The 17,485-nt window shown below is 40.5% G+C and overlaps 1 protein-coding gene across 3 annotated transcripts in view; it reads left to right on the plus strand.

The window, feature by feature from the left end:
* The first annotated feature begins 442 nt into the window (after window positions 1–442).
* Window positions 443–17,485, plus strand: part of TCTN1 (tectonic family member 1) — a 34,984-nt gene continuing 17,941 nt past the window's right edge. For 2 of the 3 annotated variants that reach the window (XR_003238135.2, XM_026018881.2), the window contains exons 1-6: window positions 443–794; window positions 5,118–5,238; window positions 11,569–11,699; window positions 13,077–13,228; window positions 15,569–15,656; window positions 17,339–17,448. Coding sequence is in view for 1 of the 3 variants with exons in the window: in XM_026018881.2 (XP_025874666.2) it covers window positions 575–794; window positions 5,118–5,238; window positions 11,569–11,699; window positions 13,077–13,228; window positions 15,569–15,656; window positions 17,339–17,448 (822 nt within the window). In the remaining 2 variants the exon portion in view is untranslated. The remainder of the gene's footprint in view (window positions 795–5,117; window positions 5,239–11,568; window positions 11,700–13,076; window positions 13,229–15,568; window positions 15,657–17,338; window positions 17,449–17,485) is intronic. The other variant, XR_011994640.1, reaches the window with a different exon arrangement.

Here is a 17,485-nt window from a genome sequence, read left to right on the forward strand (position 1 = left end):
ACAGAAAATTCCAGGACGATGAAGCGCTCTCTATGCTCTTTCGATAGTAGCTTTAGGAGATAGGATCCCAAATTTCCGTCCCCCTCACTAGTTTTGTCAGGACGTTTGTTAAAAATATTGATTCCTGAACACTGCCCCAGACTTACTGAGTCTGAATCCCGGGACAGGACCTGGAAATACGCAAGCACTGCAGTCTGCTTGGAAACCTTTGCCCCGACTAGCATCACACAGCCCTAGATCCGAGGCCCTCGTCCCACCCACCCAGTTCCCCATCCCTCGTCCCACCCCGACCCCGCCCGGTCCCCGCCTCCGGCCCCGCCTCCGGCCCCTGTCCCCACCCCCACCCCCACCTCCGTCCCCACCCGATCCCCCGTCCCCACCCCCACCCCACCTCCGCCTCCGCCCCTATCCCTGCTCTCGCTCCTAGAGGCCGGTCTCGCTCAGGCCCCGCCCCCTGCCCCCGCCGCTCCGCGCGGCCCGGTGAGACCCTTCCCGTAATGCCCCGCGCCAGGCCGCCGCGGTTGCCAGGCAACGCGCGGTCCCGGCCGCTGGTAGCGTGGGGTTCCGCGGGGCCATGGGGCCGCAGGGCCTCGCGCCGCTCCTGCTTATGCTCCTGGATTGCTGGGCCTCCGTGAGCGCCCAGACCAGGGCCCCTCAGCCTGTGACGACGGAAGGCCTCAACTCTGCGGAGGCGGCCCGGACGACTCTGCGACCCGCCTTGTCTCCTAGGCCCCCTGGGACCCCCGAGGCCCCCGTGCCATCCTCTGGCCCCAGGCCCACCCCGGTCACGGACGGTGGGTACCAAGTGGTAGTTCTAGGGATCCAGAATGATCCAACCTGGAGCAGGTAGCCCGGGTGAGGATGTCCTAATGAGAGCGAACGTTTACTGAACACTGTACGCAGGCATTGCTGAGTATTTCGTGGGCCTTAATTGTCTCAGCAACCGGTAGGGTAGACCTCATTGTCCCTTTCATACGGGAGGGAAAACCGAGGCTCAAGAGAGCGTAGGTGGGACAATATAAAACCTATAAAATTACTTCCGGTGGTCCTGGACAACATCAACGCCTAAGGTAATAAATGCACGAGTCGTTGCACCTTTGCAGCCAGCGATGGAAATTATGTAAATCCAAAGTTTCTGGGCAGTTGTGGAAATGGTATGCATTTAAGAGGTGTTGAACTTTTCATTTATCAAAAAGAGACGCCAAAAGTCTAGTTTACTAAATGTGACTAGGCCCTTTTCTGTTGACTCGAATTATGAAACCCCAGGATGCCTCCTGTGTTGAGTTGAAGGTGTGAAGTTATGGGGTGAGGGTTTATGCCCACTTAGGATTCATCATGAGGGATAATTAACCTCTTTCTCAGAAAGTGGTCTAATTCTGGAGTTGGACATTAGTGAATATTTTATAATCGGATTTGACATGATGACTTGGAAGGGATAGTTGTGACCCTGAGATACTCCGAGTGTAAAATTTTGTGAATATGCATTTTTCTCGATGACGGTTGTTAGCAGTGAGCAGTTTCTCAAAGGGGTTTGTGATCTCAAAAAAACCCCTTTAGGTCCTCTGACTTAAAAAAAAGTCCTCTAACTCCAATAGTATGCACTATTTTTCCCCCTTATTAAGAGAAAAAGATCTTAAGGCTCAGTATTAGTAAATAGAAAACTCATCCTCGGGTGACCTCCTGGACTCTAGGATTTCAGTTCCTGAGTCATCATTTCTCCAAAGGGCCTCCTTTTTATTTTATTTTTTTTATTTTTTTTTTTTAGGGCCTCCTTTTTAAATTAGTGAGGAGTAAGTATAAATGTATAAGTAAAAATATAAATGAGTGAGGAAAAGTACAGAGAAATACATTTTGTATCTTAGTGTATATAAACAAAGCTTTTATATCGGATTTCATGAATTAGTCGGGGGAAGTAAATATGTGATAAATGGGGACAGATGATGGCATAGTATTCGATATCCAAAATTCTCTAAGGTTTTTGGACTCAGTTGTCTTTTTATCCATTTAAGTATTCCATCTGTTTATGTGATTTCTCCCCAAAATGAAGCTATTCTTGAATCATTGTTATTAGGGCATGTATTCAGGGCTGTTTTTCCAGCACCAGGAGAGGGGATGAATTTGCACTTCATCTTTTTTTTTAAAAAAAGATTTTATTTATGAGAGAGGCAGAGACACAGGCAGAAGGAGAAGCAGGCTCCATGCAGGGAGTCAGATTTGAACTCCATCCCAGAACTCCGGGATCACTCAACCACTGAGCCACCCAGGCATTCCTGCACTTCATCTTCTTAAAGGACCCCTCTTAAGACCCATGAAAATAATAATAGATGACAGCTGGCATTTATTAACTGCTTACTGTATAGCAAGCCCTGTGCTAAGCTTCTGGTTTGTAATGTATCTCATTTAATCCCTTATGATGTGGATTATCCCCATTTTTCAGGTAGGTCAATTCCTTGCTTGATATTATAACACAGTCTTGGCCTGTGTTGGAGCAGGGGCTCTGAGTGGATAACTGGACACCATGTGCTGGATGGGTTACAGGTGGAAGAGAAAAGTGATAATTTTCTTCTTGATTTGAGCTCTGTTCCTTAGTGTCTTTCTCTAGAGCCAGGCATGTACATGTTAAGAGGTGTAGAGGAGCAGCTGAGTGCTACTTAGAGCCTGGGAGTGCTCAGTAGACCCTTGTTGGCCGTTTAAGGACACTCACATCCCAGAGAGGGACTTTTTGGTTTTTTCATCCCTGAGTGTAGTTATTAAACATGATTGCTTTGTCTTTACTAGTCTTAGAGCTACTTACAAAGGTTCTGAGTTCTGAAAAATCAAAATTGTAATTTTAAACACATAAGGCAGGGAACCTAAACACAATTTTTTTAAAAGATTTTATTTATTTATTCATAGAGACACAGGCAGAGTGAGAAGCAGGCGCCATGCAGAGAGCCTGACGTGGGACTCGATCCAGGGTCTCCAGGATCACACCCCCGGCTGCAGGCGGCACTAAACCGCTGCGCCACCGGGGCTGCCCTAAACACAATTTTTTCCGTTAGCATGCACAAGTTGCTTTTTCATTTTACTAAGCACGTAAAGGAGCGCTTGTCTAGAGGTAAGTATGTAAGCTTCAGGGGGAAGACTTTTGTGTCTCAGATTAAGAAAGGATTATGTAGGGATCCCTGGGTGGCACAGCGGTTTGGCGCCTGCCTTTGACCCAGGGCGTGATCCTTGAGACCCGGGATCGAATCCCACGTCGGGCTCCCGGTGCATGGAGCCTGTTTCTCCCTCTGCCTGTGTCTCTGCCTCTCTCTCTCTCTCTCTCTGTGTGACTATCATAAATAAATAAAAAATTTAAAAAAAAAAAAAAAGAAAGGATTATGTAGGGCAGCCCAGGTGGCTCAGCGGTTTAGTGCTGCCTTCAGCCCAGGGCCTGATCCTGGAGACCTGGGATTGAGTCCCGCATCGAGCTCCCTGCATGGAGCCTGCTTCTCCCTCTGTCTGTGTCTCTGCCTCTTTCTCTGTGTCTCTCATGAATAAATAAATAAAATCTTTAAAAGAAAAAGAGAAAGGTTTATGTATTTATTGGCAAAACCTTCCTCTTTGTATTCATACACTTCTTTCCAAAATATTTTACCTTTATTGAGCGATGGTTTTCTAAAGCTCATTTTTATTGTGAAATAGTTCATACGTGCAAATCAGAATGCTGTATAGACTCTCTACCACCATTTGCTTGAGATCCTTGTTTTGCATGAGATTATTGTTTTGAAAAAGGAGGCATAAGACTGAAGCTTGATTTTATTCTCTCCTTCCCAGCAATAATTACTACCATTAATTCAATATTTTTATTTTTTAATCTTTTAAAAATTTTTTCAAGATTTTATTTGAGAGAAAGCAAGAGAGTGCGTACATAAGTGGAGGGAGGGGTAGGAGAGGGAGAAGCAGACTCCCAGCTGAGCAGAGAGCCCCATGCCTGGCTTGGGATCTTGACCTTAGCCGAAGGCAGACACTTAACCAGTTGAACCACCCATGTGCCCCGGCTCTCTGGATTTTTAGTTCCCTATTTTATTTTACCAAATGGGGGAAAAGACCCTTTTAAAGATGAAAGAGCTTAATGATAAACCCTGGGTGGCTCAGTTAGTTAAGCCTTTACCTGGGGTCCTGGGATCAAGCCCCATGCCAGGCTCCCTGCTCAATGGGAAGTGTGCTTTTTCTACTCCCTCTGCTGCTCTGCCTGCTTGTGCTTGCTCGCTGTCTCTCAAATAAATAAAATCCTAAAAAAAAAATCCAGAGTCACTATTATTAAAAATTAAATGTGGGGGCACCTGGGTGGTTCAATCTGTTAAATGTCCAACTCTTGGTTTGGGTTTAGGTCATAATCTCGGGGTTGTGAGATTGGATCCCTCTGGGGGCTCCGCCTAGGGTATGGAGCCTGCTTAAGATTCTCTCTCTCTCTGGCCTTCCCCCCCCAACCCCTCCTCAGGGCTCTCTCTCTCTCTCTCTAGAAAAAGGAAAAATGTTGCAAAGATTTCTATCCCCCATATGCTTTATTGTCTAAATTACCAAAGATATTTCCAAAATGCCAAGTACAAAGCACCTGAGCCAATTTGATTCTTGGTCAATAGTTTGTGAATGTGGGCTCAACTTCAAAGCCACAGGTGACACTTGAAGAGAGAAACAAGTTTGAGAACTCTTGATTCCTAGTGGCCTTCATTGGGCTTTTCCTCTGAATCAGAATCTCCACAGGAGGAACTTGGGAATCTGTTCTATTAGACCAGTGGTTCTTACGGTCCAGCAAATGTTTTAGCTTGCTGGTTCTTAAGTTATCAGCATTACCTGGTTAGTTTTTGAAAAACACAAATGCCTGGGTTTCATAGCTTACCAAATAAGCCTTTATAGGTTGAGCACAAACAGAAATTTCCCAGTGAGTCAGATGATTAGCTACTTTGGGGATATCTCAGATTAAGAAGCATCCAAATGGACTAATTTTCACTTCACAGGTTTTCCCCAAAGTGCAATAGGAAAAATAAAATGGACCTTTTTATGAAATAGACTTTTGGTACTTTGCAGTGGCAGGGGGCAGTCACACCCTGCTGATGGTGAAGTTCTGCATCCCACCTCTTTTGTTTCTATAGTTGCTGCTTTGTGTGTCTGTGACCTGACTCCAGCACAGTGTGACGTCAATTGCTGTTGTGATCCTGATTGCAGCTCCATGGATTTCAGTGTCTTTTCTGCCTGTTCAGTTCCAATTGTCACGTAAGTTTGTGACGCATGCAGTTTTGATGAAATTGAACCGAGATTATAAAATCTAGGGACAAAAAGTGAGAAATCTTCCAGGCTGAAAAACCCAAACCTGGTTTCCAGTATTTTGCATTAAGAAGCCATGCTATCCAAACCAATATGTGGAAGAGTATCGCTCCCTTATTTGCATCCAGCCAGATGATAGTGCAGGGAAAAAAGAAGAGAGGGTATACTTTGTTAAGAATATAAGGAAATCTTTGTATTCAGAGATTGAATTACATTTCACTCTGATTTGTAAACGGATAATGTGCACATTTTTGTGTAAGTGGACTAGTCTCATGTATATAGCCTAAGGTGGAAAATGCAGTTGAATTTTACAGCTTTTGTTGTGGACATAGTACTTGTAACAAAAAATTAAACAGGAAAGCTTTGTTTATGCTTTCTGATATGTAAATCTAGGGATTCTCACAGTTCACATTGTATAGGAGAACAGTGGAAAAGGATATTCCCAGTTGATTACAAGGTAAATAATATCTTCTGAATGATTTGTTTCTTGTAATTCAGATTTCAAAGCTCTTTGAAAAATACAGCACTTAAAAGAGGTTAATTATTTGGAATGGGACCAAATAATATTCAGAGATAGCCAACTCAAATTTAGACTTGTAGCAAATTGTAGCAATTGATACTTAATAGATTGAATGCTTTTTGGAAGTACAATGTGTTTTTCCCATAAGAAACTATCTTTTTTTTTTTTTAAGATTTTACTTATTTTGAGAGAGAGAGAGAGAAATAGACAGTGCACAAATGTGCACAAGCAAGTGGAGGGGCAGGGGCAGAGGCAGATGGAGAGAAAGAATCTCAAGCAGGCTCCATGCTCCATCCTCCATCTTACTACCCATGAATCATGACCTGAGCTGAAACAAGAGTCAGACCTGTAGCCAACTGACCCATCCAGCTTCCCCTCATGAGAAACTACCTTAATGACCCATGGGAAATTGAATCTGCTTATAGTATTATAAAAATGTTTGGAGAATGGTATGTTGTAATTAGATTACTAATTACTGGACTACTAATTATTAGATTACTGGACTACTGAGTGGTTCAGTCTTTGTTAGAAATCATTCTGCTTTTCTGCCTTAATAAGTATAAGCCTGAGAGTCAGATTTTGGCTCCATTGGAGATCATACTTTAGAATGTCATTTTTTCTTGTATTAGTCAATACCAAATTTTAGATATAAACTATTTAGAATGTGGGTCAGCAAGCTTTTTCAGTAAAAGGCCACATAGTAAATATTTTAAGGTTTAAGCCAGTGGTCTCTGTTGCAACTTTCTTACCTCTACCATTGATGAGCAAAAGCAGCCATGTAAACGAATGGACATGACTATCTTTCAGTAAATCTTTATTTATAAAATTAGGTGTGGTTTGTGGACCTCTGGTATAGAAGTTAGAGCTGAATCCATAGTGCCCTCAAGAAAGGACCTCATGATTTTTTTTTTTTTTTTGAGTTAGTTTTGCTTATGACTTTCTTCTAAATATGAAGTGTGGAAATAATGAAATTAAAATTAATAATCCCAATTAATTGATTATTCTCATTATGTAGGTTCTAATTCATGAAAGGCTTGTTTACATCTGCTAAACTGTCATCAGCTAATCCTATCATCTAATGATTTGTAAATTTATTGTTAAGATTAGTGGATTAATGTCTGTTTTCTTCACTAAATGTAAACTTCATAAGAGCAAGAATAATATCCCTTATGCCCCTAGTGCCTAGCGCAATTTTTGCCACATAGTTGGCCCTCATTAGAAGTGAGTTGAATTGGGGGCGCTTGGGTGGCTCAGCGGTTGAGTGTCTGCCTTTGGCTCATGATCCCCAAGTCCCAGAATCGAGTCCCGTGTCGGGCTCCCTGCATGAAGCCTGCTTCTCCCTGTGCGTGTGTTTCTGCCTCTCTCTGTGTGTCGCTTATGAACAAATAAATAAAATCTTTAAAAAAAAAAAAAGGAAGTGAGTTGAATCGATGAATAAAATTTTCCCCTCCACCCCTAACCAACACTCTAGTATTTTTCTTGGCTTCTCTACCATTGTTTTCTCAGGCAGACAAGTAGGCCAGAACCTGGAGGCTACTCCGACTCCTGCCTCCTCTTTGCCTTCTCCCATCTAGCCTTCTTTCATACCTTACCATACCTTCATGAGTACTAGGGTTATAAGGTGGGCTAGGTGTAGCCCTGCCCTCATGGAGCTCACTGAGTAAGGAGTAGAGTAAGGGAGATAGAGGAGTGGGTGACAGTTCTGCCCCAAGCATGGAGACCACTCAGAGGAGTGGCATCTAACCTGGGCAATTGGACTAGGGAAGGCTTTCTAGAAAAGACGATCTGAGTGGGTCCTGAAGGACAGGTAGAAATTGGCCAGCATAGTATCAGAGGAAGGCATTCTAGGTTAAAGGAGCCGCATGGCAGAGTCTTGGGGGTGAAGGAGTATGACTGTTGCTTTAACTGCTGGTAGCTCAGTGTGGCTGGAGAAGGAGGCTGAGAAGAGTGTGCGACAGTGGCAGGGGTCCAAGCCTGAGAGGTTTTGAGTATATGCTGAGGGTTTTGGATTTTGTCCTGAATTCTGCAGGGCATCAGGGGGTGAGGCAATTCGATTCCCATCTTAAGCAGCATGAATGGCCTTTCATTCATTCTGGTCTCCCACCCACCCAGTCATTGGCCTTCATCCAGGGGAGAGGATCTCACAGGAGAATCCGGGACCCTGTACCCCAAAGAGCCAGTCTTCTGAGGCCATGGGGGACTTCATACCCCCAAACCACTGGTGGCTCTCCTGCACAGTACCTCCTCCTCCTGGTATAGTCTCGGGCCTCAGGGAGGTAGGTATAGCTTTGCTCCCATTCTCTGGGAAGGCTGTACAGTCTAGACAGGGAGCTCAGAGGGATGCCCTCTCTGATCCCATCAAAATTTACTCCTGGATCCTCCTCAAAGTCTTGTCTTCCTCCGAGTTCCTTTCATCCCTGTCCCAGGGTTGGGAGAACCCCTTTCCAGTAGGAAGCTCCATGAAGGAGTCTTGGAGCACAGGTGCCAGCTAAAGAGGTAACCAAAACCTCAAGGTCAGTGGTCACAGGGGCTAAGCCTGGGAACAGGGAGCCGAGTAAGAAACTGTTGCAGATTTTGATGAATAGGTACCCTCCTCCCCATGACTAGAGAGATACACAGAACTGATACCGATCCACTGTGCAGGATTTGAGAGTGGGCAGACAGGAAGAGGAAGAGTTAGGAGTCCCCTTCTAAGAAAAAAAAAAAAAAGGAGTCCCCTTCTGCTGCATTCCTTCAGCATTGCCTGCATTCCTGCAGCATTTCTGCTGCATTGCCCTTGTGTCTGTCCATTCCTACTCCCTCTGTATAAGCTCACACATCATCTTGTCACTCACTTGCTAAAAAGCCTTTAGAAGCTCTCATTACCTACAGACTCCTTAGCTTGGATTCAGATCCATCCCCAAACTCTTTCAGATCCTTTTTCCTACTAACCCCCATCTTGAATCCTCCATGCAGTCTAACTTTGGTACTCAAGAGTTTTCTAGACCCCACCAGTACATTACCCATCCTTGGCCAATGCCATTCTTGCACTTGATTAGCCATTCCTTCTCTGTCTGACTCGTGCACATCCTTTAAGACATAGTAGGCCTCATAAATTTATCAGTGCTAGATGTTTTCTCATAAATACTAATATTTTTTCAAAAATATTTTTATGCCCACAGTAATGATTAATATACCATTAGAACTATACAGGGCTTTTTGAAAAGTGGTCACTTTAGCTTCCTTATACTTTAGCAATAATCATCAAAAAACATAATGGAAATAAGTCTTATAGCACTCAATAGAAATGTCACATAAGGGGATGCTTGGGTGGCTCAGTGATTGAGTGTCTGCCTTTGGCTCAGAGCATGATCCTGGGGTTCCCAGATGGAGTCCTGTACCCTGTTCCCAGTGGGGAGCCTGCTTCTCCCTCTGCCTGTGTCTGCCTTTCTCTGTGTCTCTTATGAATAAATAAATAAAATCTTTTTTTAAAAAGTCACATAAGAAGTACTCAGAATTTATGTGAAGAAAACTTGAAATAGACAAAACATTTGAATAAATGGAGAGATAGTTTATGTAATGGGATGGGAAGAATCATTATATAAGTAAACTAACTCATAAAAACTTAATTTATAAGTGTCGTTCCAGTCAGGGAAGGAGTAATGTGTCAAAAAGATTCTAAAATTGGGATGCCTGGGTGGCTTAGCAGTTGAGCATCTGCCTTCGGCCCAGGGTGTGATCCTGGGGTCCCAGGATTGAGTCCCACATGGGGCTCCCTGCATGGAGCCTGCTTCTCCCTCTGCCTATGTCTCTGCCTCTCTCCTTGTGTCTTAAATGAATAAATAAATAAAATCTTTAAAAAAAAAGATTCTAAAATTCATCTAGAAAAATAAATGTGAGAACAGCCAAGACATTCCATTATTGAACAAGAAGAGCAAACAATCAGGTTTTAAACATTTGTAACATTACAGTAATGAAAATAATGTGTATTGTTTCAAGATAGGTAGATCAGGGGAAGAGAATAGAAAGACCAACAATCAGTTATGCCTACTGATTTTAAAGAAGTATCATGTATTTTTTTCTTATTTATTTAATGTATAGTACATATGGTATTTTACAACAATGAGATAAATTCAGTAAATGATGTAAGATAACTATTGAAAAATAAAAATGTTAGATTTCTGCTTCATAGCGTTATACCAAAGTAAATTACCAATAGATCAAGGAGTGAAGTGTTCAAAAAATTTAATGAAAAAATGAAAAATATAGGTAAACATTTGTTAATCTTGGGTTAGGGAATGTCTTTTAAGCATAAGCCCACAGGCAAACCACAAAAGGAAAGATTGATAATTTTATTATTAAAAAAATTAAAATTACTAGCAAACACCGTAAAATTGAAAGGTAGCCAAACAGGGACAAAATATTTACAACATATGATACTCAAAGGGGATTCTTAAAACTATGGATTCTCACAAACCAATGAGAAGACAAACATTCTAATAAAAAATGGTCAATAGATGTGAAGAAGCACCTTACTGAAGAAGAAATACCAGTGAGCAATAACTATATGGGAAAACATTTAAGCTCCCTAGTAAATGAGGAAATTCAAAATAAAATGAGATAAATTTTTACCCATGAAATTGGCAAAGGGTAGAAACTGGATAGTATCTATTCTTGGCAAGAGCACACATCTTTCCTTTTTGGAGGGAGATGTGACAATAGGTCTTAGAAGTCTTGAGCAACACATCTAACTTCTGACCCAGCAACTCCACTTCAGGGAACATAGCCCAAGGAAATAGCTGGAGACATTCATAAAAATATATGTGCAAGGATGATGTTATAGCATTATATGTAATCAGGGAAAACTAGAAACAACCCAAACAGCAGAGAATTGACTGAAACATTTAGAGTATTGTAGTAAGTTGGTATACAATGAAGCCATTTCATATAATATTGTAAAAACATATCAATGACTTGGGAAATATTGGGCAATACAGATTGAGAAAAGGCTTTAAAACAGTAGATGGATTATGATCCCTTTTTTGTTACATCTCTATCTCCACACCATATTTTTTTAAGACTTTATTTGACAGCAAGAGAGCACAAGAAGGGGGAGCAGCAGAGCGAGAGGGAGAAGCAGGCTCCCCACTGAACAGAGAGCCTGATGCAGGACTGGATCCCAGAAACCTAGGATCATGACCTGAGCTGAAGGCAGGTGCTCAAGCGACTGAACCACCTGGGTGCCCCTCCACACCATGTCTATATCAAATTGATTAGAGTTTGTCAAGTCTGGGATTGGTTGAGGTCTTGACTATATCCTAACTTCTAAGCCCCCAGATTTCTAGATGACTTCACATTTTCTGATTTTCACAGTCCTTTGAAGACTGCTTTATTCTAAAGACAAGGAATTTTGGATCCATTCTGGTTACTTACAGACAACCTGAAGTTCTGCAAAATTTTATATGATTGATGTGTCAGAGTTTACAAGGTTCATTTACATCAAAATTATACCCTGATCTGTATTCCGTACTTGACGAGATTTCCTTAAAGATTTGTCTTAATGTTTTACCTTTTAGAGGAAAAAGTTTCAAATGCTAAACATTTTAACACCAAGTAAACTAAATAAAAATGGATTGAAGTCTAACATCACACTTTCATAAATATCTTCCATGTAGTTGTTAACACAGTACAGTTCAGGCATCTGACAGTTTTTAAATAATCTTGCTAAGATTGTGTGCAAAAGCCTTAACAATTTTGTATTATTATTTTTTAATTTTCAGGGGCGATAGTCAGTTTTGTAGTCAAAAAGCAGCCATCTATTCATTGAATTTTACAGCAAATCCACCTCAAAGGATATTTAAACTTGTCGACCAGATTAATCCATCTATTTTCTGTATTCATATTACAAACTGTAAGTATTTGATGGTGATACCCTTTGAGAAGCCCTGGAAAGTTTTTTCTTTAAAAAGTTGTTATATGTAAAAATGTCTCATTCAGGTAGATTTAAAGCAATCATTTTAAAGTTTGACTAAGGTGCATCTTCTGAGGCCATTTCACAGGCCACTGCAAGTAACTTTATAGACCTATGGGCATGCACATTTTCTTTAAAACTAATGTGCTTATGAAGTTGTCTTTTGAAATCTCATACTTCTTTCTCTGGTGTTTACAATATGTAGACACACAAAGGAATCTAGATTTATTTAGGTTATATATATATATATGTGTGTATGTATGTGTGTGTGTGTGTATATATATATATATATATATATATATATATATATATATTTTATTTCCTCTTGGTTCAATGATTAAAAATCAGGTTCAGCTTTGGTTTCAATTTCCTTTTTTCTCTTTTATTTTTACTAAGAATATTTGCATGAAAACAGGATCTTTATTTTTATCTGAGCATTTAGCTCAACTAAGTGTTTAGATCCAAAGTACCTGTAAGTGTAAAATGTTAGCAAGATATCTAAGATGAGAATTGTATTTATGTTTCATCAATTAAGCTTCATCATCTTGTCAGATCATCTGTATATTTTGAATTTGTTCCCTTCAGTTGAAAACTAGGCTAATGCTCTGCAATATTTTTGTTGTTGTTGTTGGCAGGGAGAGAGTAGAGGGGAATGGCAGAGGGAGTGAGAGAGAATCTTAAGGAGGCTCCACACCCAGGACGGACTTGGGGCTCAATCTCACAACCCTGAATCATGACCTGAGAGGAAATCAAGAGTAGGACACTTAACTGATTGAGCCACCCAGGTGCCCCAGTGCTCTGGGATTTATAATCTAAAGTAGTGACCAGTCAGTCATTGTTAGGTTCTAGGACATCATCAGGCAAGTGAACATACCAGCCCATTTTGTCCATCTCCTGATATGTTCTATACACAGCACATCATTCTTCTGGGCTTTGATTTGGAGGTGGTTGTGTAAAGACAGAAGCAACATCTTTTGTCCCTGTGGCCATTTGCAGAGGACTTTGCCTTAGAGGTTAATGCAGGAGACTCCTCATTCTGTGAGCTGGAGAATGATTGGCTATTATTGGCTTCTATTGTGCTATTTGCCTGCAGGCTTTAGAAACTAGTATTTCTACGCTGTTAGAGAAGCAGGCTAAGTCTGGAGATCCGGTTTATTAATAAGACTCAAGAAATTTTGGGTAAAGTAAATATGGAAAGAGACACAATTTTTTTTTCACATCAACCTTAATACTACTAAAAACTGTTTCCAAAATATTATTTATATATATATAATGTACATATTCTATGTCGATTTAAAATACCCTTTCTAAAAACAGATAAACCCGCACTATTCTTTATTAATCCGGAAGAACCTGATGAAAATAATTTTGATAAATTGATGGAAACATCTGAAGGATTTTCCTTGAATTCAGAATCAGAGCTTTCTTTCACAACCCAGTTGGACACTCCAGATACTGCTAAATATAAGGTGAGCCAAGAACTTGAGTCTACTCATCCTGTTGTAAATATCTTGTCCTTGTAAGTTAGTTTTTCAGTATGTTCTCAGCAAAACTGGCTTCCCCAAGACAGAATTCACATTATAGAAGGAAAAACTTAAAGTTCATGCCTAGAAACCAGAGATCACAGAAACGAAAAATGAGTCATTGATTTCTAACATAGGGTTTAAAGTTGTCTATTCTTTAATAAGCCTTCATTTGTCTCTGTAGAATTCTTTGTGCTTCTTCACCTCAAAAAATGCAGCAGAGTGCTTGAGTCATGCTGCTGGGATTGGTTGGGTGCCTGGTCCTCTTTTCAAAGCTATATTTAGTTTTAGAGACTTTAGGAAAATGTGTGCTATTTTATATCTATTCATTAGTAAACTTTTAAATGCAATATTCATTAACTTTGAATAAGCTTCAGATTTTTCAGAAGCATCTTTAAAGAGAAGTAAAAAAGCATCCTGTGCTAATTCTAAAAGTTAAAAGTATGGAGGTACATAGGATGGAAAGGCCCCTATTTACAATGTGCACTAAAATGCACATTGTAAATCACTGTTAACAGATTGGTGTATATTCCTTTTTTTTTTTTTTTTAGATTTTATTTATTCATGAGAGATACACACAGAGGGAGAAGTGGGCTCCCTGTGGGGAGAGCCTGATGTGGGACTCGATCCCAGGACCCCGGGATCACACCCTGATTCAAAGGCAGATGCCCAACCACTGAGCTACCCAGGCATCCCTATTCCTGATTTTTAAATGCATCTATAAAAATATATAGTGTTGTGTAGAAATAGAATTTATAGTTATCTATATTGTTCTGTAAGCTTCCATTTTTATTCAGTGATGAATTATATGCATCTCCCCATATCAGTATAAAAGTTAACATTTCTTGAGCATTTTCCATGTGCAAGCTTTCCGGACATTACTTCACACAACCCCAAAAGAGATACATCATTGCCCCATTTAACTGATAAGAAAAACTTCCATATAGGAAAGTAACTTGTCAGAGCTAGGATTGGAGCTACATTTTAGTGATACAAAGTATCCCTTCTCCATATGTATCAGCATTTATTATTGAGCCATTCTATTATGAATAGATATTTGTTTCTAGTTTTTGCTATTATAAACAATCCATAATGAACATTCTTTTTTTAAAATTATTTATTTATTTATTTATTTATTTATTTATTTATTTATTTATTTATGATAGTCACAGAGAGAGAGAGAGAGGCAGAGACACAGGCAGAGGGAGAAGCAGGCTCCATGCACCGGAAGCCCGATGTGGGATTCGATTCCGGGTCTCCAGGATCGCACCCTGGGCCAAAGGCAGGCGCCAAACCGCTGTGCCACCCAGGGATCCCCCATAATGAACATTCTTATAGATATTTATATCTTTGATTGAATCCTGAGAATGTCTTCCTATAATGGATTAACTTGGCCAAAATGAATGGAGATTTAAAATATCCATATCAGATTACCCTCTAGAAAGATTACAGGAATTTAAAGTCCCAGGTCTAGTGAAGAGGATCTGTTTCCCCATACCCTTGTTGACACTGAAGCATTTGGATACTTTTTGAGAAAATTGGTTGTATGCACAATAGCTTTAAATTTTGTTTTGAATATTGGAGAAAGGTTTCATATGGTTTGGTTTGGGGAAAGAAGGCCAGTCCGTGTTATGATTTTAATGTGTACTGTATCTGTTATTTAAATAATTATTGCTAGTAAAAAATAATTACCTCTTTCACCCCTGTTCCTGGCCACACAGTTCCTGTCTGCAGAGGCAGACACTAAGTCAGCTTTTTATATTTATAAATATATTTATAATATATAAATATATAAATATATTTACAAATATATTTATATATTTCCAGAAGGATTCTGTAATAAAAAAGCCTGCAAGGGTGCCTGGATAGTTCAGTTGGTTAAGCATTCAACTCTTGATTTTGGCTCAGGCCGTGATCTCAGAGCTGTGAGATCGAACCCCATGTCGGGTTCTGCATTCAGTCGGGAGTCTGCTTGAGATTCCCTCTCCCTCTGCCCCATTTCCTGCTCTCTCTCCTTTTCTAAAATAAATGAATGAATCTTAAAAAAAACAAAAAAAGTCTGCAAATACAATAATATGCACACATACAGGAACATACATATACCCTTCAAAGAAAGGGGTGGGGCAGCTGGGTGTAAGCTCCATGCTGTCAAGGACCATATCTGTTTTTTGCTCATCACTGTGCTCCTGATGCCCGTAATGCTGCCTGGCACGTGGTAGGTGTCCAGTAAGTGTTGGATGAATGCTTTAATAGCACCATAATAGCTTGAGGTTGGTCTCTTTACAGTATGGGGTTCATCTGCAGACTTCAGATTCATTCTTGAGATTTCCCTCTCCCCTTACGTCATCTCTGTGCACTGATGATAACCCTGCAGGTAAGACAGTTGGTATTTTTCTTTCTCTCTATAAACAGAGTTTGCTCTTCGTTTCAACTTATACTAACCATAATTATACAGGCTTCATAACTAGAAACAGTCTTAGAGTTGAAAGAGACCTCAAGGATTATGTAGGTCAGATTCACAACCACATCTTTTCTGCCATATGCAATCACTGCTTTGAGCACTTGTAGTGATGGGGACCTCACTACCTGAAACTAGCTCACTCAGTTACCTCTTCCAGTTTCTGGAAAGTTCTTTCTTCACTGAAGCTAAAGTTTGTTAATAGCTAATACTAAGCACTTACTGTGCCTTTGCATGTGTTTTTCCATTTGACTGTCACAATAATCCTCCGAGGTCAGGTCATTCATTTTTTAGATGGGGAAATTGAGAAATATTCAGTCTCTTGTTCAGGCTTGCTCTGGCAGTAGTGGAGTGGGGATGTAGCCCACATAGCCGCCTCCCATGGGACCTGCTTGTCCTTTCAGGAGTATCATGGAGTCTGTGGAGTAACTGTCTTGGCAGTGGGAGGTAGCAGGCATGGCGTTCCAATCCTTAAGGCAGCACTGCTGTGAAGAAGCTAAGTAGTGTATGGTGGCATGTGGCCTAATGAAACATCATCTCATGTAGGAACAAAAATGGATTCTGTTGAAAAGACACTCAATCTTTCTTGCAACAGGAACAGAGAGAGAGGCAGAGACACAGGCAGAGGGAGAAGCAGGCTTCCTGCAAGGAGCCCGATGTGGGACTGGATCCCGGATCCTGGGATCGTGCCCTGAGCCAAAGGCAGACGTTCAACTGCTGAGCCACCCAGGCATCCCAGCAGGAATAGTATAAATTAAAACCAAACTGAGATACCATTTTCATCTAATGGATCAGCAAAGCTTAAGAAATTTAGGGCTCTGGAGAAGTAGGCACTCATCTATGTAGCTGGCAGGACTGTAAATTGGTACAACCTCTGTGGAGAGCAATTTAGCAATATGTATCAAAATTGCAAATGCATATGCCCTTTGACCCATTGTTCTGCTTCTAGGCGTTGGTCCTACAGAATCTCTGGCCTACATGCAAAATAGTAGATTGCAGCATTGTTTGTGATGGCAAAGCCAGAGACAACTTTAAGTGTCTATTAATGTAAAACTTGAATAAATTATAACATATCTATAATAGAATACTAATTATCCCTTTTAAAAAAAGAGGATGAGGGAGCTCTTCATGTTCTAAGATAGCCTAAACTCCAAGATACATTGTTCAGTAAAAGAAAAAAAAGTGAAGTGTAGACTATATAACATGTATTTGTTTCTAAAAGGGGAAAGAAATACTAAAAATATATATACACACACTTATTTGCATAGAATATTTCCAGAAAGCTACACAACAAACTTGTTGCTGATTATCTCTGAGGATAAGCAGTTGTCTCTGGTGGTGGCTGGGGGGATAGATGGGAGGAGACAAGGATTGGAGGGAGAGTCTCTCAATATCTTTTTGTGCCCTTTGAATTTTGAATCGTGTGAGTGTATTACCTATTAAAAATATAATTTCAAGCCCTATTTTAAGCATATTGTATATCTGTATTTAAATTATTTTATCGTTTTACTTAGACTACAATTTTTTCGTTACCATTGGACAATGGAAAAGTTTCTTCTCCCTCATTTTTTTTCCCTTGGGAATGTTATGATTTCCAGCATTTCTAGTGAACCAAGCTGTTAAGTGCACCAGAAGGATCAATTTGGAACAGTGTGAAGAAATTGAAGCCCTGAGCATGGCTTATTACAGCAGCCCTAAAATTTTGAGGGTAAGAATTATTTTGAAGTGAAACTTATTCATCAGAT

Source organism: Vulpes vulpes, chromosome 10, assembly GCF_048418805.1.
Source record: "Vulpes vulpes isolate BD-2025 chromosome 10, VulVul3, whole genome shotgun sequence".
In the NCBI taxonomy this organism is placed as follows: Eukaryota; Metazoa; Chordata; class Mammalia; order Carnivora; family Canidae; genus Vulpes; species Vulpes vulpes.